Source organism: Chlorocebus sabaeus, chromosome 15 (assembly GCF_047675955.1).
Source record: "Chlorocebus sabaeus isolate Y175 chromosome 15, mChlSab1.0.hap1, whole genome shotgun sequence".
Lineage (NCBI taxonomy): Eukaryota > Metazoa > Chordata > Mammalia > Primates > Cercopithecidae > Chlorocebus > Chlorocebus sabaeus.
Window position 1 is genome coordinate 2,042,987 of NC_132918.1, and position 25,112 is coordinate 2,068,098.

Below are 25,112 nucleotides of genomic sequence, written 5' to 3' on the forward strand. Positions count from 1 at the left end.
GAATATTTTTGCTCAGAAAGAGCAAGTGGTTTGTTTAAAGCCATACCGCTGATTAGCCTCAGCGTCAGGACCCAAGAGCCAGGCTTCCAACTTCCAGTCTGCTTCTGCCACTCCCCTATGCTTCACAAAGCACATTTCCAGTGAAAACATTCTTAGCATTCAGACAAAATGTTTTATAAACAGATAAATAGATAAATGTGGGGTACATACATACAATGGAATATTATTAAATATTCCTTCCTTTGAAAAGGAAGAAAATTCTGACAGATGCTACAATGTGGATACACCTTGAGGATATCAAGCTAAGTGAAACAAGTCAGTCACAAAAGGGCACATAGTGTATGATCCGACTTACGTGAGGTGTCTAGAGTAGCCAAATTCAGAGACAAAGTAGAATGGTGGTTGCCAGGGACTAGGGAAAGCAGGGAATGGGGAGTTCATGTTTAATGGGTACAGAGTTTTAGTTTGGGGTGATGCAAAAGTTCCGGGGATGGATGGTGGTGACAGTGGCATGGCAGTGTGAATGTACGTAATGCTACAGAACTGTACAAAAATGTTAAAAATGGTTAGAATGGTAATTTTTATGTTATTTATTTTTTACAATAATTTTTTTTTTTTTTTTTTTTTTTTTTTTTTTTTTGAGACAGAGTCTCATTCTGTCGCCCAGGCTGGAGTGCAGTGGTGCAATCCTGGCTCACCACAACCACCGCCTCTCGGATTCAAGTTAATCTCGTGCCTCACCCTCCCAAGTAGCTGGGATTACAGGTGCACACCACCACGCCCAGCTAATTTTTGTATTTTTTAGTACAGGCAGGGTTTCACCATGTTGGCCACACTGGTCTCGAACTCCTAACGTCAGGCGATCTGCCAGCCTCAGCCTCCCAAAGTGCTAGGATTACAAGCGTGAGCCACCGCGCCTGGCCAATAATTTTTTAATATTACCAAAAAAGGAGTTTTGTAATCTTTAAAGCATTCCCTTTACCCAGAACTTAGCAACCCATTTTGCCAACTCCCTACTTCAGCAGCAAGTAACAATACAGGCACATAATAATGTATATATAGACATTCAACTTACTATGCATTGTGTCATGCTCTACTCACAGAAAAAAAAAAAAAAAAGTGACCACAAACATGGGACAGTCACATTTCAGTAAGCAACCCAGCTCAGAACTAAGCAGAATTCAATTTTGGGACCTAAGCTAAAAGATTCATGAAATAGGGAGCCGCGGTGGCTCAGGCCTGTTGTCCTGGCCCATAAGGAGGCGAGGCTAGACGTTGTAGGTGAGCCTGAGCAACATAGAAACCTCTCATCTATATAACAAAAAAAAAAAAAAAAAAAAAAAGACTCATGAAATAATTGGCACCAAAGCACAGACAGTCAAACTCCTGTGCAGATACCAAAACCAAATGTTTCCATTAAGCAGCCACTCCAGACTAGAGCAGACTGGTCTCCTGGCTACATTTTATCAGTCTAAGGGCCCACGTCTGCCCTCTGTACCTGCTGAGACTTGTCTACAGAGTGTATCTATAATTGCAAAACTGAAACATAGCTTAACAAGTCTATAGTATAGTATCCAAAAAATTCATAAAATTATGCCATTGAAAAAAATATATGAATTTTTTTTTCTGTGATAGGCCACAGCACCCAGTAATCACCAAGAAAACCAGGATCCCAACAGAACAGGCAGCAATAAAGAAACCTACCACACACTTAAAAGCTATCAACCCCTCCTCTGACTAATAAGCCTGTGACCTTCATCAAGCTCCCTGGGCCTCAGTTTTCTCATCTGTATAACAAGGGTAAGAATACTTATCGGAGAATGATGTGATTACTCAGTAAGATCATAAATGTTAAGTACCTAGCACAACCCCTGGCACCAGGTAGGTGCTCAATAAATATTCGGTGAATCTGAATCTGTGAATTTTCTGAGAGGAACAAAAGATGCAGTTTAGGTAGTCGATAATTCCATGTAATACATGGAAATACGCTTGAAGTATAGGAGATAGGTTTGCCCAAGATTAAAATTCTTGGCTCCAAGAAAAGCTGGAAAGCCCCAGAGAGCCCCTGCTGGAGACCTCTGGCCTCCTCCTTACAGCCCAGGCTATCCTCTGGGGCCACCCTCCCTTTCTCCCCCTCAGAGTCCCTCTCTGTTTAACTGGCCATAATGTAGAACTGTATCCTCTTTTCTTTAATTTGCTGTATTTATTTAAATATGATAATGTTTATTAAAGCTCATTGGAAACCATAAAATCCTATGTAAATGTAAAGGTCTTTATTTAATAAAAATTTATGAGGTTTGTTCTTGAATTTTTAAATGGATCAACTTAGCCTTTTATGAGTCTCTCCAAAACAAAAACAAAACAAAAATACAACACAACAAAACCCCAATTCCTTTTCATTTGTAAATAGATCTTCATTGATTTTTATCCCCTGTAGAGACCACTTTTAACATTAAAGGGGAAAAAAGTCTTCACCTTTGAATGAGTAATCTATTTACTTCCCTGGAAATGATCACTGTCCTGAGAAATGCAAACACACACTAGGAATAAAAGCCAGTCATTCCCTGATAATAGAGTGGTACAGAAATCTTTGGAATCGACAGGAAGTTTTTCCATCACAATTTTAAAGCACGGTAAAATTCAGACTCGAACAATTCCAAATTTAAGAACATTTAAACATGGCATGAGTTAAACTTTGAGGTCATCTACAAAAAGAGGGAAGGAACGCTTACCAACCAAATTGTCCCAATATGATCTTCAACAGTATTTGAGAAATTATAATCTTGCCAAGGGCTCTTAAAATCATTTTAGGAATATCCAGTTTTCTACCCTTCATTATCTAGTCACTGAAACAGGATATGTTAGACACCTTCTGAGAATATTGAAGAATATTATTATGCTGCTTAAAAATTAATTAGAAAATTCACATTTTCTAATTGAAGACAATGAGCAGCATTCACTCTCGACTGAGCACTGTGTTAGGCACTTCATACCTCACATACCTCTTAAGTAGATTTTAATCTCCCCATTTTATAAATGAGGGCACCAAGCTCCTGGAGCTTGCCTAAGGTCACTAAGTCAGAAAGTAAGAGCATATAGGTTCAATCATAGCAATAAGTGAGTAGTAAAGCCAGATTCCACAATTAGGTCTAATACATGATGGCATCATAATTACCTCTTGCATTTCTTTATCAGAGTTTAGTCTTGAACACGCTTTGTCAATGTGCCAAGCTGCTACCAAATTATTCCAGTCACTTTTTCTGTCACAATAAAAAGACAACTTGTATGCAGCCTCACTCCTGCTAAGTTCTGACTTCTTGCCTCAGTGGTCTCAAGGGCAAAGGATAAAAGAAATCTCTGTACTTGATTTTATCACATGCATTGACTTAACATTTTGGAGTCCTAAAATATTATAGCTTGGTTAATAATAACTAATGTTTTATAGTGCTTGCCCTTTAATTTACAAGTAGTTTCCCCCATATATCGTCCCACCAAAGCTCTCATTTTCTCACACATTCTGATAAAACCAAAGAACATATGCTAGTAATGATGTTCTCACACCAGACAAACACAAACTAAACCGACTGAAGGATATGCTCCATGAGTTTATGTCCCAAATTCATTTTTATTTCCCATTTCCTCTGTATTTCCTGGTTCCAACAGGATATTCTGGTAGCTTCACCCATTCAACCAGAAACAGGAAGCACCTGAGAAGCCATGTCCTAGTGCCAAACCAGAGACCATTTTTTTTAAGAATTCAAAAGCTTGAGACATTTTGGAAAGATCTCCACATATTTAGAGTCTCTGCAACCAAACTGACCTTCCAGTGTTGTAAAGGGAGCACAGCTGGCCCATATGGAGACTTACAATGAGGCCACAGTTATAGAACAATGGGTGGCCTTGCTGAGAACTTTCACCCGAGTTTTATTGGGAGCTCCTCACCATAACCCAAAGACATAAATGCAGTGGAGGCATCACAACGTCGACTCCCACTGAGAGGCCAAGTGACAGGCCTGAGGCCACAGAGGCAGAAGTGTGGCAGAGCCGACCTCAACCCACAGCCCCTCCCATGGTCTTTCCACCATCCCACAAGAAGTGGGTTTAGAGGCAGCTGTCCCCCTCCTCCCTTGCCCTGTGCCCACCACCGTGACCAGCCTCGAATTCCCACCATCCCTCTCTTCCATAGTCTCAACAGCCTGCAGACTTTACGTGGGTTTCAGTTTTTCCAATTGTAAAAAGAAATAATGCCACCTTGTACTTGGATGCAGCTCAAGGCCTTGGGGACAGGCTCCAGCAGGACACACACTGGCAGGAAATTCTCTCTCCACACGGCCTTCCCACTTTTAAAACACCACGTCCCCTCTCCCCTGTAGATGGGGAGCTTCTTTATAGCTGAAACTGTGTCACTTGGGTTTTGTCTATCTGGCAACTAACAAGTACTTAAGATTAAGTGGACTCTATTCCCGCTACACAAGTCAGTCAGCCTATGATGATTAGCAAACACTTGCTCAGAATACAGTATGTTGTACATGGCATATTAGTATATATATGCTTAGCATATATTAGCAAGTATATGCCAGACAGTGTTCTAAGGACTTAGAAGCATTAACTCAGTCCTCTTCATAGACCCTTGAGGTTGGTTAGGCACAGAGAACTTAAATAACCCATCTGAGACTACACTGTTAAGAGGAAGTGGCAGAGCCAGGACTTGAACTCTGGCAATCTGGGTCCAGAATCTGTGCCTTGGCCACCAAGCTACTTTGCCTCTCCATTGTGTGGCATGTGAATAACAGATTAGAAAGAAAAACTCAGGCCATCACCTCTCTGGACCTCATAAAAGACTGCTCTAGGTGGTATCTGAAAGGGCCTGTCAAACTCTTAAAACCCTCCCATTGTCTTTAACCACAATGTGACCCCCAACCTGGAACAGAGAACTTGCATCACCGAGTTTTTCCACACTGAGGAAATAAGGGTGGCCTTAAAAGCCAAAGTAGGTCTAGTTTAAACCACAAAACAGGGAGGTAGAGATGCCTAAAGCCAACAGAGCACATACAAGAGCCCTCTCACTACACCCAGCATCCTCCCAGCCACCTGTCCAGTCCAGTCTTCTAGAAAAAAACTCAGCATCTTCTACCCCTCTCCTCTTACAGGGCTAAGAACTAGAGAAACTTTCAGTTTAGTCCCCCATTTTTCTAAGGGGCTGCTCTTACATCCCAATACTCCACAAGTCAAACCCATCCATCCCTTATTTCCCACCCTAGGCCAATGAATAGGTTAGCATATAAAAGTGCATGTGCGCCCATGGGAAGGAAGATTGGGCAGGGGCATCATCATTTTGCTAATTTCTTCACTAGTTCCATTTAACTATCATTAAGTCCATTGTATTTTGGGGATAGTTCAGTCACCCTTTCTTGTTTCATAAGGGTTGTCGACTGGCTTTTACTTCTCATTTAAATTAGAAACCCTAAAAAACAAACTAACAGAAATCACCATTAATTACCAGGACACAAAATGGTTTGCTGAGTCAGACAGATGCCAGCTTCAAAATCCTGCTCCACCATTTACTGTCTGAGTGACCTGGGGCAATTCACATACACTCTGAGTCTCCGCTTACTCCTCTGTCACAGGAGAACGGCAACACAGAAGCTGGCCTTTGGGTATCCCACCTGTCTCCCCCCAGCTCCTACCACCGTTCCTGTGATGTGGCCTGACTGCCACCTGCCAGCACCCACACCTCTGTCCTGGAGGCTTGCCCAGCCCACACACAGGACAGGATGCCAGGTGGAGGAAGCCCCTTCCCCTCAGCCCTCAGGAAGGAGGACTCTAGGTGTGTACTCCACACTGGCCGCAGCACTCACCCCAGAGACTGCACCCACTCGCCCAGGTAACGGCTGAGGAGCACATCTTCGATGGGCTGCCTTCCTTTCCCATTCTTACTTCCCCCTGCCTCACTGATGTCTTCTAGAACAATTTCCAAAATAAAATACCCATCATCAGACCCAAGAAAATAAGCAAAAAACATTTTTCACAGCTTCTGGGAAGATTAGATGAGAGAATGTGTAAAGACCTCAGATCAACACTGGCCTACTGATGATCCACGGTTACTTAATAGAAAGTAATGCAGAAGTGTGAGCCACATGGACCTGCGTACACACGGACATTGAGCTCCACCTCCCTCTTTGGAGGGCTGTCCTTGTGCTTGTGGCGTACACAGAGGAATCATCAGGGACAGCCACGTGTCCCTGTCACAGCATGTCATCTTCTGGGAAAACCAAAGTACTGGTCCTATGCATAACTAGCGTGGTTCAACAATCACTGCCACCGTCACCCTGCTGAGCCCCTTGCTCCTTCCCAGCCTGAAGAGCTGCCCCACTGGTTGTTCCAGAGGCTTTTCCTTTTTCTTCCTTGGGAAAAAGGAGGAGTAAACTGGAGCAGTGGAAACCCAGGCTTGACACATGCTTTGTGTTTCTGAAACCAACGATTCTTCCACTCTTGATTGATTATATCATCATGTATTTTTAAAACAAAGTTTGTTTTTCTTCTGTTTGGGACAATACAGATATAAACAGGGCCAGGGTTTCATTCCCCTACATGGCCCAGTTAGAGCGGATCAAATGCTGATACAGAGGAGAAAGAAAAACAAAGGAAGGCTCACTCTATAGGGAGAGGGTTTGTGCCTCCCACAGAGATCTTGCTGGCTCTTCTGTGGGGGACGTTTCCCAGAGCACCCTACCTGGGTCACCTGAGTCCCCAGGAGGGTCCCAGTGTCCATATAGTGTTTCTCATGAATCCTTTTTAGTGTCCACAAAATTTGAAACCTAGGAAAACCCAGGGAGGCCCAAAGACAATGTGGACACAAGCCAGTGAGACTTCTGTCCAAATAAAGTAGGAGGGGAATTAAGAAATAAATAGTCCAGAACTTAGAGAAGGAGCAGGTTCCAGCTTACCCAAAATTAGGCTGAGAAAACTGGAAACTACAAGCTATCAAACTGAAGAAAATAATCGTGTTTTCTGAATGCTTAAAGCTCAGATTCGACAGGGCTAAATAGTGACTGACTCAATCACTATTAGGGATTGTCCTCGATGCCCAGGCATTCGAAGGTTCTAAGTCTGAAAGGATACATTTTCCTTCCAAGTGCACCTTGGCAAGGAGCTCTTAAAACCACATTCAGGATGCGCTCAATTCTCCAGCATCTGCCCGGGCTGCAGGACCACATGGGAAGGAAAGTCAGACCTCGAATGTTACGAAATGCTGAGAGTTCAGAGTGTCAGGTTTCTGTCCAGCTGTTGCTTTATGAATCCTGGGTCTCCTCTCCCCCCGGCCACAGGACATCTGTCCACACTGCAGCCAGGAGCTGTGTGGGCGCCTAATGACTGACTGGGAGCTGCCTGGGGCTGTAGAGATCATCTGGGCCAACCACTGAATATTCGGACAGGGAAACTGAGGTCCAGAGAGAGAAGGTAAGTTTCCCAAGGCAACACAGCACCTGGCATTACCAGAAAGCCAAGGCAGCTGTTAGGTCACTTGGCTGAGGCTTGGTGCATTTCGGTCCCTGAGACTTCATGAAGCTTGGTAAGCACTGTGGGCTCTGCAGCCGAGTCAGGTAAGGGTTGGAAAGGCCTGGGGCTGCTGCCCCCTCCGTACCTGCCTCTTCTCTGGGTAGGGCCTTGGGGACCAAGAGACCATCTGGGGCAAACAGTGCTGCCCTATCATGAGCATGTGGAAAGTTGGGGAAATGTTCAGTTGGTGGTACGCAGAGGTGGGGAGGTGGGCTTAGGGCATGAGGTAGGTAGTGGGATGAGGAAAAATCAATCCATGCTCACCTTCATAGCAAGGGATCAGCGTCCTGCCTTTGGCCTGGAGGTTGGAAGGGATGATGTAGCAGAAGCCATGGGGTAGGATGTGGTCAGCTTCATAGTAGACGTTCTTCCAGCGATGAGCACAGGCCTAAAGGGATACAGAGCATTTAAGAGCAGGAAAGTTGGCCCCAAAGATCACAAAGCAGACTCCTGTCAGGGCCAGGTGTTTCTTTCTGTGGGAGAAGAGAAGAGCAGAGGGGCCAGAAAGCCACACCTTCATAGCAGGTACTGCTCTGGGTATCAGAAAACTGCATGAACAGGAACGAGCCCCTGGGAGTCTACTAGGAGATAGGAAATAAATATATCAACAAATGAGGATTGTAGCTAGTCCTGAGCATTGGGAAGGAAAGAAACAGGGTTATAGAATAGAGAATCTGGGAGTGGGAAGGACAGTTTCCACCGGAGGTCGGGAAGGCTTGAAGCCTGAGGAAGACCTAACCACACTGAGCACACAGGAAGAGGGCTCTGGGAGGATTCAAAGGATAGCAGAATGCAAAGGATACATCGTTAGAAAGGCTCAGAGGCTCAAGAGAAAGAGAGGGTGGTCTGGAGTGACTGCGGTGGGAGGGAGATAAAGTCAAAGAAGGGGCCAAGGTGGGACCACGGGGGTTATGGGAATGGCTGTGACTTCAGCAGATCTGCAACGGGAAGTGGTGGAGAGTCTTACACAGGTGAGAAACATGATCCCAGTGACAGTTTGGAAAGAACGTTTGGCTGCCAGGTGGAGACTGCAGGAGGGCAAAAGTGCAAATGAACACCAAGTGAGAGATGATGCAGGTCTGGAGCAGTGGAGATGGGTGAAGGGGGTGGCTTCAGAGCTGACAGGCCCAAGGAAGTGAGCCGATGTGGAGACAGCAGGGAAGGGAGGAATAGCTGATATTCAAGCATGTTCCTACCCACAGAAACACTTCAGCATGCATCTCATTCACTAGAAGTAAACGTGTGTGGAGAGTTGTTTTTCTGATGGAAACTTACATACAGCAAAATGCACAAAGGAGCTTTGACAAATGTGCACACTCATGTCACCAAGGCTCTAGCAAGACAGAGCATTTCCATCTCACCAGAAAGTTCCCTCATGCCAGGGAGTGGCTGGTTTGGCCAGGCAGGTCAAGGAAGGTCTCTCTGAGGAGAAAGCTGAAGGAAGGTTCATGGCCAGGGGTCTTGGGGTGGGTGAGAGCTCTGCATGTTGGAGAAGAGGATGAACAGATGCATTGGCCAGCTTTCCAGAGGCGCCTCTGAGCACTAGGGTCAAAACTACGCAAGATGCCATGAGGCAGGGCAGCTCTGCTAACAGACACGGGAGCAGTGCCAGGAGGCAGGATGCAGGCCTGGATCGTCCTTCTGCCACACCAAACATGTCCCTACCTGCTGCTTGGACATGACAGCGGCCCCAGTTCCCGTGCATGTCTCTGCACATCCGGATGTCACCGCAGCGCTGATGAAGAGCCGACCTGCTTACTCAGAGGCACACACTCTACCCTGCCCAGCCCGGTTCACTTCTCCTGGGCATTCACTACTTACTTCTAATCTCAGTTCACTTCACCCTGGCCAGTGAATTCATTTTCTTAAAATATTGCTTTTGAGGTAAATGTCCCTGTCTGACAGCTTTGAAGAGAGCAGTGGTTCACCCAGCACGGAGGTTGAGATCTGAGAACGGACAGACTGCCTGCTCAAGTGGGCCCCTGACCCCTGAGTAGCCTAACTGGGAGACATCCCCCACTAAATGCAGACTGACACCTCACACCTTGCATGGCTGGGTACACCTCTGAGACAAAGCTTCCAGAGCAAGAATCAGACAGCAACACTTGCCGTTCAGCAATATTCTATCTTCTGCAGCCTTTGCTGCTGATACCCAGGCAAACAGGGTCTGGAGTAGACCTCAGGCAAACTCCAACAGACCTGCAGCTGAGGGTCCTGACTGTTAGAAGGAAAACTAACAAACAGAAAGGACACCCACACCAAAACCCCATCAGTACATCATCATCATTAAAGACCAAAGGCAGATAAAACCACAATGATGGGGAAAAGCAGGGCAAAAAAGCTGGAAATTCAAAAAATCAGAGCACATCTCCCCCTCCAAAGGAACGCAGCTCATCACCAGCAACGGAACAAAGCTGGACGGAGAATGACTTTGATGAGTTAAAAAGGCTTCAGTCAATCAAACTTCTCAGAGTTAAAGGAGGAACTACATACCCACCGCAAAGAAACTAAAAACCTTGAAAAAAGAATGGATGAATGAACAACTAGAATAACCAATGCAGAGAAGTCTATAAACCAAATGATAGAGACGAAAACCATGACACGAGAACTACGTGACAAATGCACAAGCTTCAGTAACCGACTCAATCATCTGGAAGAAACAGTATCAGCGAATGAAGATCAAATGAATGAAATGAAGCGAGAAGTTTAGAGAAAAAAGAGTAAAAAGAAATGAACAAAGCCTCCAAGAAATATGGGATTATGTGAAAAGACCAAATCTACGTCTGATTGGGGTGCCTGAAAGTGACGGGAGAATGGAACTAAGTTGGAAAACACTCTGCAGGATATTATCCAGGAGAGCTTCCCCAACCTAGCAAGGCAGGCCAACATTCAAATTCAGGAAATGCAAAGAACGCCACAAAGATACTCCCCGAGAAGAGCAACTCCAAGACACATAATTGTCAGATTCACCAAAGCTGAAATGAGGAAAAAATGTTAACGGCATCCAGTGAGAAAGGTCGGGTTATCCACAAAGGGAAGCCCATCAGACTAACAGCAGATCTCTCGGCAGAAACTCTGCAAGCCAGATGAGAGTAGGGGCCAATATTCAACATTCTTAAAGAAAAGAATTTTCAACCCAGAATTTCATATCCAGCCAAACTAAGTTTCATAAGTGAAGGAGAAATAAAATCCTTTACAGACAAGCAAATGCTTAGAGATTTTGTTACCACCAGGCCTGCCCTACAAGAGATCCTGAACGAAGCACTAAACATGGAAAGGAACAACCAGTACCAGACATTGCAAAAACATGCCAAAATGTAAAGACCATCGATGCTAGGAAGAAACTGCATCAACTAACGAGCAAAATAACCAGTTAATATCATAATGACAGGATCAAGTTCACACATAACAATATTAACCTTAAAATGGATGAAATGGTCCAATTAAAAGACACAGACTGGCAAATTGGATAAAGAGTCAAGACCCATCAGTTTGCTGTATTCAGGAGACCCATTTCACATGCAGAGACACAGATAGGCTTAAAATAAACAGATGGAGGAAGATCTACCAAGCAAATGGAAAACAAAAAAAGGCAGGGGTTGCAATCCTAGTCTCTGATAAAACAGACTTTAAACCAACAAAGATCAAAAGAGACAAAGAAGGCCATTACATAATGGTAAAGGGATCAATTCAACAAGAAGAGCTAAGTATCCTAAATATATATGCACCCAATACAGGAGCACCCAGATTCATAAAGCAAGTCCTTAGAGACTTACAATGAGACTTAGACTCCCATACAATAATAATGGGAGACTTCAACACCCCACTGTCAACATTAGACAGATCAACGAGACAGAAAGTTAACAAGGATATCCAGGAATTGAACTCATCTCTGCAGCAAGCAGACCTAATAGACATCTATAGAACTCTCCACCCCAAATCAACAGAATATACATTCTTCTCAGCACCACATCGTACTTACTCCAAAATTGACCACATAGTTAGAAGTAAAGCACTCCTCAGCAAATGTACAAGAACAGAAATTAGAACAAACTGTCTCTCAGACCACAGTGCAATCAAACTAGAACTCAGGACTAAGAAACTCAATCAAAACCGCTCAACTACATGGAAACTGAACAATCTGCTCCTGAATGACTACTGGGTACATAACGAAATGAAGGCAGAAATAAAGATGTTTTTTGAAACCAATGAGAACAAAGATACAATATACCAGAATCTCTGGCACACATTTAAAGCAGTGTGTGGCGGGAAATTTACAGCACTAAATGCCCACAAGAGAAAGCAGGAAAGATCTAAAATTGATACCCTAACATCACAATTAAAAGAACTAGAGAAGCAAGAGCAAACACATTCAAAAGCTAGCAGAAAGCAAGAAATAACTAAGATCAGAGCAGAACTGAAGAAGACAGAGACACAAAAAACCCTTCAAAAAATCAATGAATCCAAGAGCTGGTTTTTGGAAAAGATCAACAAAATTGATAGACCGCTAGCAAGACTAATAAAGAAGAAAAGAGAGAAGAATCAAACAGACGCAATAAAAAATGATAAAGGGGATATCACCATTGACCCCACAGAAATGAAAACTACCATCAGAGAATACTATAAACACCTCTACGCAAATAAACTAGAAAATCTAGAAGAAATGGATAATTTCCTGGACACTTCCACTCTCCCAAGACTAAACCAGGAAGAAGCTGAATTCCTGAATAGACCAATAGCAGGCTCTGAAATTGAGGCAATTATTAATAGCCTACCAACCAAAAAAAGTCCAGGACCAGACGGATTCGCAGCCAAATTCTACCAGAGGTACAAGGAGGAGCTGGTACCATTCCTTCTGAAACTATTCCAATCAATAGAAAAAGAGGGAATCCTCCCTAACTTATTTTATGAGGCCAACATCATCCTGACACCAAAGCCTGGCAGAGACACAACAAAAAAAGAGAATTTTAGACCAATATCCCTGATGAACATCGATGCAAAATCCTCAATAAAATACTGGCAAACCAGATCCAGCAGCACATCAAAAAGTTTATCCACCATGATCAAGTGGGCTTCATCCCTGGGATGCAAGGCTGGTTCAACAAATGCAAATCAATAAACGTAACCCAGCATATAAACAGAACCAAAGACAAAAACCAATAATTATCTCAATAGATGCAGGAAAGGCCTTTGACAAAATTCAATAGCCCTTCATGCTAAAAACTCTCAATAAATTCAGCATTGATGGAACGTATCTCAAAATAATAAGAGCTATTTATGAAAAACCCACAGCCAATATCATACTGAATGGGCAAAAACTGGAAGCATTCCCTTTGAAAACTGGCACAAGACAGGGATGCCCTCTCTCACCACTCCTATTCAACATAGTGTTGGAAGTTCTGGATAGGGCAATCAGGCAAGAGAAAGAAATCAAGGGTATTCAGTTAGGAAAAGAAGAAGTCAAATTGTCCCTGTTTACAGATGACATGATTGTATATTTAGAAAACCCCATCATCTCAGCCCCAAATCTCCTTAAGCTGATAAGCAACTTCAGCAAAGTCTCAGGATACAAAATCAAGTGCGAAAATCACAAGCATTCTTATACACCACTAAGAAACAGAGAGCCAAATCAAGAATGAACTCCCATTCACAATTGCTTCAAAGAGAATAAAATACCTAGGAATCCAACTTACAAGGGATGTGAAGGAACTCTTCACGGAGAACTACAAATCACTGCTCAGTGAAATAAAAGAGGACACAAACAAATGGAAGAACATACCATGCTCATGGATAGGAAGAATCAATATCATGAAAATGGCCATACTGCCCAAGGTAATTTATAGATTCAATGCCGTCCCCATCAAGCTACCAATGACTTTCTTCACAGAATTGGAAAAAAACCGTTTTAAAGTTCATATGGAACCAAAAAAGAGCCCCACTACCAAGACAATCCTAAGCACAAAGAACAAAACTGGGGGCATCATGCTACCTGACTTCAAACCATACTACAAGGCTACTGCAACCAAAACAGCATGGTACTGGTACCAAAACAGAGATAATAGACCAATGGAACAGAACAGAGCCCTTAGAAATAATACCACACATCTACAACCATCTGACCTTTGACAAACCTGAGAAAAACAAGAAATGGGGAAAGGATTCCCTATTTAATAAATGGTGCTGGGAAAATTGGCTAGCTGTAAGTAGAAAGCTGAAACTGGAACCTTTCCTTACTCCTTATACGAAAATTAATTCAAGATGGATTAGAGACTTAAATGTTAGACCTAAAACCATAAAAACCCTAGAAGAAAACCTAGGTAATACCATTCAGGACATAGGCATGGGAAAGGACTTCATGTCTAAAACACCAAAAACAACAGCAACAAATGCCAAAATTGACAAATGGGATCTAATTAAACTAAAGAACTTCTGCACAGCAAAAGAAACTACCATCAGAGTGAACAGGCAACCTACAGAATGGGAGAAAATTTTTGCAATCTACTCATCTGACAAAGGGCTAATATGCAGAACCTACAAAGAACTCAAACCAATTTACAAGAAAAAAACAAACAACCCCATCAAAAAGTGGGCAAAGGATATGAACAGAAACTTCTCAAAAGAAGACATTTATACAGCCAACAGACACATGAAAAAATGCTCATCATCACTTGCCATCAGAGAAATGCAAATCAAAGCCACAATGAGATACTATCTCACACCAGTTAGAATGGCAATCATTAAAAAGTCAGGAAACAACAGGTGCTGGGAGAGGATGTGGAGAAATAGGAACACTTTTACACTGTTCGTGGGACTGTAAACTAGTTCAACCATTATGGAAAACAGTGTGGCAATTCCTCAAGGATCTAGAACTAGAAATACCATTTGACCCAGCCATCCCACTACTGGGTATATACTCAAAGGATTATAAATCATACTGCTATAAAGACACATGCACACGTATGTTTATTGTAGCACTATTCACAATAGCAAAGACTTGGAATCAACCCAAATGTCCATCAATGACAGACTGGATTAAGAAAATGTGGCACATATACACCATGGAATACTATGCAGCCATAAAAAAGGATGAGTTCATGTCCTTTGTAGGGACATGGATGAAGCTGGAAACCATCATTCTCAGCAAACTATCGCAAGAACAGAAAACCAAACACTGCATGTTCTCACTCATAGGTGGGAACTGAAGAATGAGATCACTTGGACACAGGAACGGGAACGTCACACACCGGGGTCTATTGTGGGGAGGGGGGAGGGGGAGGGATAGCATTAGGAGATATACCTAATGTAAATGACAAGTTAATGGGTGCAGCACACCAACATGGCACATGTATACATATGTAACAAACCTGCACGTTGTGCACATGTATCCTAGAACTTAAAGTATAATATATATATTTTTTTGCTTTTGAAAATAATCAGTTTTTAATATCTTGGTTTGCCTCCCTCAAATGCAGTTTCCATAACTGATAACATTGAGTATTGTTATGGCCTACCTCTGACCTCTTCTGCAACCCTGGAAGGTGAGCAGAGGTGTCTTTAGAATTCCCATTTGCTGTACAAGAGCACTGCGTATCAGAGAGTGCTTTGCCTAAGTGGCAGAGCTAGTAAGTGCTGCAAACAGCACTGGAATCCATGAATGCTGAGTCTTCCTTGTTTCACTATGAAGGATTTTCCATCTTAAAACTTCTCATTCCTACCTGAGAGGCCATCAAAACCCACCCCCTGGGGCAGGCCTGGTGACTTTATCCTCTTTACAGCCCCACTGCCACAGGTCCCAGGACACCTGAAATAACCACTCAGGGGTCGAATGGAATGCCCCAGGTCACTGAGTGAGTGAGGGGGGTCTCGGGGCTTGGTTCTCCCTGACGTCATTCTATGATAAGATCACAGCCTTCTAAGCTCTCTGCTCTTCATCCTTCAAGCCACTGCCACCAAGGCCCTTGACAAGGCCACTCTCTGCCCAATGGCTAACGAGGACACACTCAGAATGACTCTCAAAACCTGAGCTTGCCCACATTCTGCCTCTTGTCATATGGCATTAAGCTATAGAAAACAATCTATTTTTATTTTTTTCTGCTGCATACCACATTCATTCCTCTACTTGATACTGTTTTGTGCTGAAATAGCAGGTTTCTAAATAGACTGAAATGATAAGAGGCAAAGAACTACAAAAAATATATCACTAAGTAAATAATCACTCCATACTGCTAAATAATTGATTTTTAAAATTCTGACTTAATTCTTATGGCTCGCAAACTTGAATCACTTATTGTTATCTAATTTGTGGGTAAATCAGTTATGTTTTGGTTTTGCTAAGTTTTTGGACTTAGCAAAGCCCTTGGCTTCAAGGGCTGACCATGTTTTATTGTATTTCTGAGTTGGAGGGGCTGTGAAAAGAGGCGGATGTTTATCACAGTGCTGTCTGACAGCCAGCTGCACACTGACACTTATAGGAAGGCTTTGCTGTATTTAATGTCTGGTGTATTGTCTCATTTTTTAAGTGCTGTAAACTATTTAAGGGGTGATCTTGGAGAATTCCTAGAAGATCCAAATATTGCATTTCATACTAAACTAAAATTAAAGCATTCTGGGAGGTCAGAGATCAAACTGTCAAAGGAAGGATTCATATAGGAAAACAATGCAAAGTGTCTCTGAATATAAATTACAGAAAAAGAAGACTGTGTTTAGCCTTGATTATCATTATATATACACACATGTCAATCTGACCACTACATTTTAAAAAAATTCCTAGGGACTGTCTCCAAAGCATTAGTAATTCCATCAATCTCTCCAAATGAGTTCGGCTGTGAGGGAGGAATGGGGACCAAGTAGAGAAGAAGAACAGAAGAAGGAGAGCGTTCTCTGAAAACAGCAAGAATTGCTCAAACTCAGATTTCAATTAATCATAAGAAAGGGGGAGGAGGACCTTGTCCCACTCCAAATCTTAGAATCTGACACATTTCTAGTTATAAAGATTGTTTTTCCTCCCAAAACAGGAAAAAGAGAAAGAAAATAAACAGTTTTTTTCAAAGGTCTTTCTTGTTGTATGGAAAAAACACATCCCTCCTAGAGGTGGGTACTGGCACTTTCTGGGTGCCTCGGCCACAAAGGCACATCCTGCCAACACTCCTACATTCCCACCTGCCATAGAGATGGCCAAAGCCTTTGTCACGCATCCAGGTCCACAGTGCACAGCCACAACTGGGCCTGGCTGCTGAGAAAGGTGTGTGGTGGGGAGCAAGATCACAGTGAGGCTGTGATGCCATGAGACTCCCCCAAGAAGCTCCCCAACTGAGGAGAAAGAGGAAGTGGCCAGGAGGGGCATTGGGAAGGAGCTGCTGGAGTGTGAAAATGTTATTCTGAGGATGTTCACCTAATGAAAATTCATTGAGGTGTACACTGATGATTTATACCTTTTTCTGCATGTGTATTACAGCTCAATAAAAAGTTCACTTTAAAAAAAAAAATCAGGAAGCAGAGCAACAGAAGTAAATGCAAAAATGTACCCTGTGACTTTGAAAAAAAAATGGAGAGATGGGAAGCACCGAACAGATAAGGACAGCCCTGATATTTAGAAAGGAAATGACAAAGAGAACCAGAGAATACTGCTCCTGCACAGAATCTAGAAGCTTAAATTATTCGTTATCTGAGCCTTGACAAGTCTGATGAAAAGGGGCGACATTAGAGTTGAACATTTTGATTGCCCTCCAAAGTCTCAGAGCAGCAGTCAATGCCTATACAGAGCTTGTTCAGTGGTTATTTCAAGAAGTGATTCCCCTCCCCGCTCATTTTTTAAAATGTCATCTGCACACGGGGAGCTCAGGCTGAGAGAGTGAGAAGGGAAGGGGCTTGCCTCTAATCCTGATGCTATCTTTACATGCAGTATCATTTGTTTCTGGGGAAAACCTGGGAGATACAACAGTGTCCATGGACCTGAGATGGGCAGACCCTAAGCTAAGGTCAACCTGCCAGGCCAAGCTGACAATCTGGTTCTTGCCAGAGCTGGTTGCTGGGTCCATGGTCCACATAATGCCATTGGTCACTGAGACATTTCACGCCCCATTGCAGCTTTCAAATTCTCCATTTGTTCTTAGCTTTTCTATCAGCACCAGATACCATTTTCAAAAAAGCCAGTCCACCTCTCCCTCTTCAAATCCAACCTGGGAATCCAATATTGTGCTCCTTGGGGAGACTGGTCTCTTGCCTATACTCCAGGCACCTCTCAAGTTCTCAAAAGGCATCTGAACAACACACATCCCTCCTATTTTTAATTTAAAAGTAAATACTTGCCTCCCAGAAAGCTCTGACAGATAGGAATGAAACATTAAAGAAAAAGCAAACGACTTTGAGGCCTCCAAACGTAAATATGGACTAGGCAGCCACTTGCTGTATCTTGTTTTTGCCTGTCATTCCCAATGAACATTTTATAGAATTTTTCCTGGTGTTTCCATCAGCCACTTAGAATCAGCCACCAAGAAAAGAAGGCAACTAATTTGGTTTCTAATTGTTTTAACATTGACCCTCAGTCCCTGTATTATTCAAACACACTTTCAGATGCCATTCCTTAGAGAGATGTCCTCCAGATGCTGAGAATGAAACTGGGCAGAAGATCTGGTCTCTATCCCCAAGTGGCTTCCATAAAAGGGGACATACGGCCACAAAATAAATTATACACACAATGTAAGTAACAAGATGATGTTGAGTTCCTAATGACACAAAAGATGCTCAGCTTGTTCCAGAAAACCCTTAACAGGCTTCATGGAGGAGGCAGAGCCTATACAGGGGAAAAAAGAGGAGTGCCAAGGACGGAGTGGGACAGGGGCAGACGGGACTTAGGACAAGCCTTTCCTAGCAAGACTGCCCATGTGCAAAAAGTCATGAGGATAACTCGACAACAATAAAAACGAAACAATCCAATTTAAAATTGGGTCTTTACCTAAATATTTCTCAAAAAAAGATATAAAATGACCAACAAGCAGATGAAACAATGCTCAGTGTTACTAATCACCGGGGAAATGCAAAGCAAAATCACAATAAAATATTATCTCACACCCATTAGGAGGGCCACTATTAAAAACAAAAACAGAAAACAATAAATGTTGGCAAAGATGTGGAGCCATTGAAACCCTTGTGCACTGCTGGTGAGAATTTAAAATGCTGCAGTCACTTGGGAAAATAGTATGGAGGCTTCTCAAAAATTAAAAATAGAAGTACCATATGATCCAGTAACCCCACTTCTGGGTGTATACCCAAAAGAATTGAAAACAAGATCTCAAAGAGATATTGGTACATATTTATAGCAGCATTCATCACGGCAGCCAGGAGATAGAACCAACCTAAATGTCCATCAACAGATGAATAAAGAAAACGTGGTGAATTCATACAATGAAATATTATTCTGCCTTTAAAAAGGAAGCAGATCCAGTCACACGTTACAACATGGATGAACCTTGAGGACATTATGCTAAATGAAATAAGCTCATCACAAAAGAACGAATACCACATGACTCCACTCATATGAGATCTAAAGTAGTCAAACTCTTAACAGAAATACAATAGTTGTTGCCAGGAACCAGGGGAAGGAGAAAAAGGAGAGTTGTTGTTCAATGGATGTATGTTTTGCAAGATAAAGTTTAATGGTATCTTGTACAACAATGTGCCATACAGTTACCACTACTGTACACTCAAAATGGTTAAGGTGGTAAGTTTTATGTTATGTGTTTGATCACAATTAGAAAAACAAACAAAAGGCACAGGAAAGCAGATGGTGTCAGATGCTCCTCTTTGCCTAGCACCCATATACAGTGGCTTACTGATTGGATGATGTAATTATTTCATAAAACATTTAAAAAATAGCCCTGCATGCAATTAATTAGACAAGACTATCCATGGCACCATTATCCACAAACACTCCAGCGCTGCCTTCTTGGTTCCCTTTGCTAAATCTTCCCTGTGGTCCTCATTGCTGTTCACTGTCTTCAGAAATGAATCCTTTGTGATACTGATCTGTGGTAATACAGAATTCTGTCTTGCCCCTCTGGAAACAAGCCCTCAGCCACAGAGAGGTTATCCTTCCTTGCAGAGAGGAAATATTTTCACAGGCGCAAACTCTGACTCTAGGCTCGATGCCCTTAAGAGCATTTTGTGTTGTGCTGCCATGGGGCCACCACCTCCTCTTTGTTCTGAATCGGGACCTTGGGCTACCCTTTGATTTATAGATGAGTCAGCTTCTTCCCTTTCTTTCCCCAGAATGGTAGACAAGGGTTCAGCCCCTCTGGGGCCCATTTGTCCAGTCAGGGTCAGGCCACCATGCCTGGAGGAATGTGGAAATTTGGAGAGGGTCCAGGGCCGGCCACCACAGTGATGAAAGGACTGGAAACCAAGGCAAACAGTGGGCTCAGGGAGCCTCTGCAGGACCTACAACGGCTTCCAGGAGGGAGACCCCCATGATGCTGGCGACAGCATCCAGCTGCTTCCTCCTCTCCTGAGGGGCCCAACAAGGGGGAGATGCTTAATTGTGCTGAGGATGGAATTCGGATTAACAGCTTATGCCATGAAGAAGTTTAACACAAAAGTGGGCTCCTTAGAGAGGCGACAAAAACACTTTGCCTAGTTCCTTAAGGAAAACCAGTTTCCCCTGGGATAAAATACACACGAAACCCTCAGCTTTGCAGCATGTGACCCAAAGGAAGCCCTCCACAAGCGATAGCTAGTATTACTTTCCCTTCTTGGGCTTACGCTTTTATAATAAAAATCTTCATACAGTTTCTGATAGAAGTCAAGGGCAAGAGAAAGCCTATGAAGTCAGAATAGTGGCTCACTCACCAGGGGCAGAGGAACTGACTGGGAAAGGGTGCAGGGGTCTTTCTGGGGTACTGGCAATGGGGATGCATAAGTGTACATGGGTGGAAAAAAAACCCACCAGGCTGTACACTCACAGCTGGGTGTGTCAAGTGCTTCAGTATTATACCTCATAGAAAAGTTTAAAGGAAAAATTGACAAAAACAAAATCTCTGCAGCAGTTAGAAATTCCTTTTGTGTTGAGTCTGATAAAACTTGCTGTGATGATGAAAATATTCTCTCTGTGCTTTCCAATAGAGTAGTCAGTAACCATTTGTGATGATTGAGCCATTTAAATGTGGCTAATATAACTAGAAAACTGAATTTCTAGTTTAATTTGGATACATTTGAGTTTAAGTAAGTACACAGGGCTGGTGGCTACCTTATTGCACAGCATAACTCCAGGATCTCAGGAGTCTCAAAGGCAAAGACTTCTCTTTTTATCTCCCTCAAAGCATCCACGGATCAGAATACATCATAGGTGCTTTGGAGGTCCAATAAATGACTAGTTAAAAATAACATTTATTTCATAAAATGCAATATTATGTAGAGATAAACGGGAATGAATACTGATACACACAACAGGGATTAATTTCAGAAAACACTATTTTGAGTGAAAGAAGTCTTATATAAAAGAGCACACACTGTAGGATTCCATTTATATGAAATTCTAGAAAAAGCAAAAGTAATATATAATACAAATCACAGCAGTGGTTGTCTCGGGTGGGAGGAGTTGGCTGGAAAGAGACACAGGAGACTTTTGGGATGATGGAAATATTCTATATTTCGGTGGGCATAGGGTTACACAGGTGTGTACAATTGTTAAAATCAAGACCGTAATTTTAAGATTTGTGTACTGTAAATTATACCTCAATTTAAGACACACACACACACAAATACCTATGTAATGAATGAGATGTACAAAGCACTTTTCACGTATGTTTTATTTTTCAATAGCCACACCTTGGGACAGACATTATTCACATTTGACAGATAAAGAAAATAAGAAGATAAGCCATTTGTCTAAGCAGTAGTCCAGAATAAGCAACCTCAAGGCCATGCACTTGTCACCATGCCCTCCAGCCTTCCTAACAGATCACTCATTCTCAGAGTGCCACCCCCTTCCCATGGCACCCCCAGGAGGGACTTACCAACACGCGGCCATCAGCCTTCGGCTGCCGGGCCAGGCTCACCCCCATCCACTCATCATCGCGGTCTTCCCGGCAGGTCTTTCCGCAGGACGTGCCCCGATTCTTCCCTGGAGAAAAAGGAGAAGAGCCAGACTTGGGTTGAGGAGTGATGTTCTGCTGGCTGCTTTTCAAAGGATGATCCACAGCCCCATGTTTATTACCTATGAGGAAATAAGGAACTTTCCACAAAATGTAAATCAACTCCATCACTATGTACTATAGTTTGATCCAGACAACTGTTTTTTCACATAGCAAGGCTTTTTCTTTTTTTTTTTTTTTTTTTTTTTTTTTTTTGAGACAGTCTCTTTCTGTCATCCAGACTGGAGTTCAATGGCATGATCTCAGCTCACTGCAACCTCTGCCTCCCAGGCAGAGGCGATTGTCCTGCCTCAGCCTCCCAAGTAGCTAGGGTTACAGGTGTGCACCACCACATCCCACTAACGTTCATATTTTTAGTAGAGACGGGTTTTCACCATGTTGCCCAGGATGGTCTCAAACTCCTAACCTCAAGTGATCTGCCCACCCCAACCTCCCAAAGTGCTGGGGTTGTAGGCATGAGCCACTGCGCCCAACCACATGGCAAGGCTTTCTCAAGGAAAGAGGCAGGGCCTTGATTTACGTTATGAAGCAAGCTCATTAATTTGTTATGCACCAGTAACAAACAGTTCACAAGCCTCTTTTTCTGCTAAAGAAAATCACAATAACTCTTTATTTAAAAAATAATTAGAAGATCTTGGCGGGCACGGTGGCTCACGCCTGTAATTCCAGAACTCTGGGAGGCTGAGGTGGGCGGTTCACTTGAGGCCAGAAGTTCAAGACCAGCCTGGCCAACATGGCAAAACCCCATCTCTACTAAAAACACAAAAATTAGCCGAGGGTGGTAACATACACCTGTAATCCCAGCTACTCGAGAGGCTGAGGCAGGAGAATCACTTGAACCTGGGAGGCAGAGGTTGCAGTGAGCCGAGTTTGTGCCATTGCACTCCAGCCTGGGCGACAGAGCAAGACTCTGTCTCCAAAACAAACACACACAAAAAGCAAAAAACAAACAAAAAAAAATTAGAAAATCTTGATGCAAAAAGACTTCGGAGAAAGAAATGCTTGCAGTGATGATTATAACAAAATAGCTCCTTTGTACTGATGTGCCAAGCACAGTTCTGTGTACTCACCTGTGTTATCTCACTTAATCTTCTCAAGACCGTTCTCGTGAGGTAAGTATCTCAGTACTGATTTTGAAGATGGGGGAACTGAGGCCCAAGAAGCTATAGGGCATTCCCAATCAGTCCCAGCTGGGCTTTGAACCCAGTCAGAACCATCTGATTCCAAAGATCTTGTATTTTCTGCTAGATCAAAGTGAGCTTTCACTTTTTATTTTTTTATCTTTTTGGAGACAGAGTCTCAGCTCTGTCACCCAAGCTGGAGTGCAGTGGCACAATCTCAGCTAACTGCACCCTCGACCTCCTGGGCTCAAGTGATCCTCCTACCTCAGCCTCCTGAGTAGCTGGGTCTACAGGCATGCATCACCACATTCAGCTAATATTTATATTTTTAGTAGGGATGGACTTTCGCCATGTTGCCCAGGCTTGTCTTGAACTTCTGGGCTCAAACAATCTGCCCACCTCAGCCTCCCAAAGTGATGGGATTACAGGTGTGAGCCACCACGCCCAGCCCAAAGTGAGCTTTTAAAAACATCCATCTGATCATATCTTTCCCTGTTTAAAATGTAACACCCAAAATTGATTTCAGTGGCCTCACCACTCAAATACAGAATAAAATTCCGGCACCTTCCCACATGGCCTGGCCCCAGCCTGCCTTGCTGCCCTCCTGTGCTCCACTCTCCTGGCTCCCTCTCCAGCTGCACAACCTCACTCTGTGCTTCCAAATGGCACCTCTGTTTGGAGGTTGTGCTTCCTGCACCTGCCCAGCTAACGACTATGCATCCTTCCAATCATGTCGAAAGGTCCCAGACCTTTCTTGAACCTCCAATCTAGATCAAATCAAATACTCACCTTCCCTCTGGTCTTTTCTCTCTCAATTACTTGTCTTAATATCTCTTTTGCCCACTAATTTATGGGGCTCGGGATGGCAGGATCCTTGTTTGTTTTGTTCATTGGTGTATCCCAGTGCTTAATAACTATTACGTACTCAATACATGTTTGTTGGAGAGAGGGAGGGAGGGAAGGAGGGAAGGATGGATGGGTGGGTGAATGATCAGGCCATCCTGGGAAGAAGATGAGCAAGGTGTAAGGATACAGAATCTATTTCCATCACAGCAGTAATGGTCACCCACCTCGAGCCATGTCCAGTTCGGTGCATCTCCGGTCAGGGTTGGTGTGAACACGGCACTTAAACACAGCCCCAGGAGACTTCACTGAAGGGCTGTATTTGGAATCTGCCTTTGGTGCACCTACAAGGACCCTGCAGCAAGAGAAAAAGGCATTCTGTCACAACCTAGGGTAAGAAAATAGGAGGCAGATGGCTAAGTATTCACTGAACCACGGGTGGGCTCTCTGAGCGCTTGCTTTGAAAATCATATTATTATACTTTTCTGTGTAGGCTTGGGGGAGAGGTCCTAAAGTGAAACCTGTTAGATCTTCCCCAGGCACATTAAAGCTTAAGGAGGCTGAGTGTGGTGACTCATGCCTGTAATCCCAGCATTTTGAGAGGTTGAGGTGGGTGGATCGCTTGAGCCCAGGAATTCCAGACCAGCCTGGGTGACATGGCAAATCCCACCTTCACAAAAAATACAAAAAAAAAAAAAAAAAACTGGCCAGACATGGCAGTGCACGCTTTTAGTCCCAGCTACCCAGGAGACTGTGATGGATGGGTGGGAACACGTACAACCAACAAAAGGTTCCTATCCAAAATCTATTTTAAAAACTCCTCGTTGATGAATACGAAAAATACAGACAAGTCAATAGAATAGGCCAAAGACAAGCATAGATACTTCACAAAAGAAGCCAAATGGCCAATAAATGCATGAAAAGGTGCTCAACTATGTTAGTTATCAGAGAAATTCAAGTTCATATCAACCAGAAGGCTCAAACCAAAGAGACTGAAAATGCCAAGTGCTGACAAGGATATAGAGTAACTAGAACATTCATACACTGCTGGTGGGAGTATAAGCCGTTAAAGCCACTGGGAAAACTAATCAACAGTTCCTAATAAAGCTGAACATGCACCTACCCTTTGACCCAGTAATTCCATTTCTAGGACTATACCTAATAGAGATGCATACATTTCTACCAGGAGACATGCAAAATGTTTGAAGCTGCATACACAATATCAAACAAAACAAAACAAAACAAGAAGAAACCCAAAGGCCCATCAGTGGATAGGTAGGTAAATCATGGTACAGCAATACAACAGAATTCTATGCAGCACTGGGAGGCTGAGGTGGGCAGATTGCCTGAGTTTAGGAGTTCAAGACCAGTCTGGGCAACATGGTGAAACCCTGTCTGTACTAAAATACAAAAAATTAGCTGGACATGGTGACAGGTGCCT

The 25,112-nt window shown here is 43.2% G+C and overlaps 1 protein-coding gene across 3 annotated transcripts in view; it reads right to left on the reverse strand.

Moving 5' to 3' along the window:
- Window positions 1–25,112, reverse strand: part of ITGA9 (integrin subunit alpha 9) — a 384,455-nt gene that overhangs the window by 340,890 nt on the left and 18,453 nt on the right. For all 3 annotated transcript variants that reach the window (XM_007971773.3, XM_007971776.3, XM_037988454.2), the window contains exons 2-4: window positions 23,899–24,026; window positions 21,570–21,676; window positions 7,825–7,948 (exon numbers count right to left, since the gene is read on the reverse strand). In XM_007971773.3, the coding sequence (XP_007969964.3) occupies window positions 7,825–7,948; window positions 21,570–21,676; window positions 23,899–24,026 (359 nt within the window). The remainder of the gene's footprint in view (window positions 1–7,824; window positions 7,949–21,569; window positions 21,677–23,898; window positions 24,027–25,112) is intronic.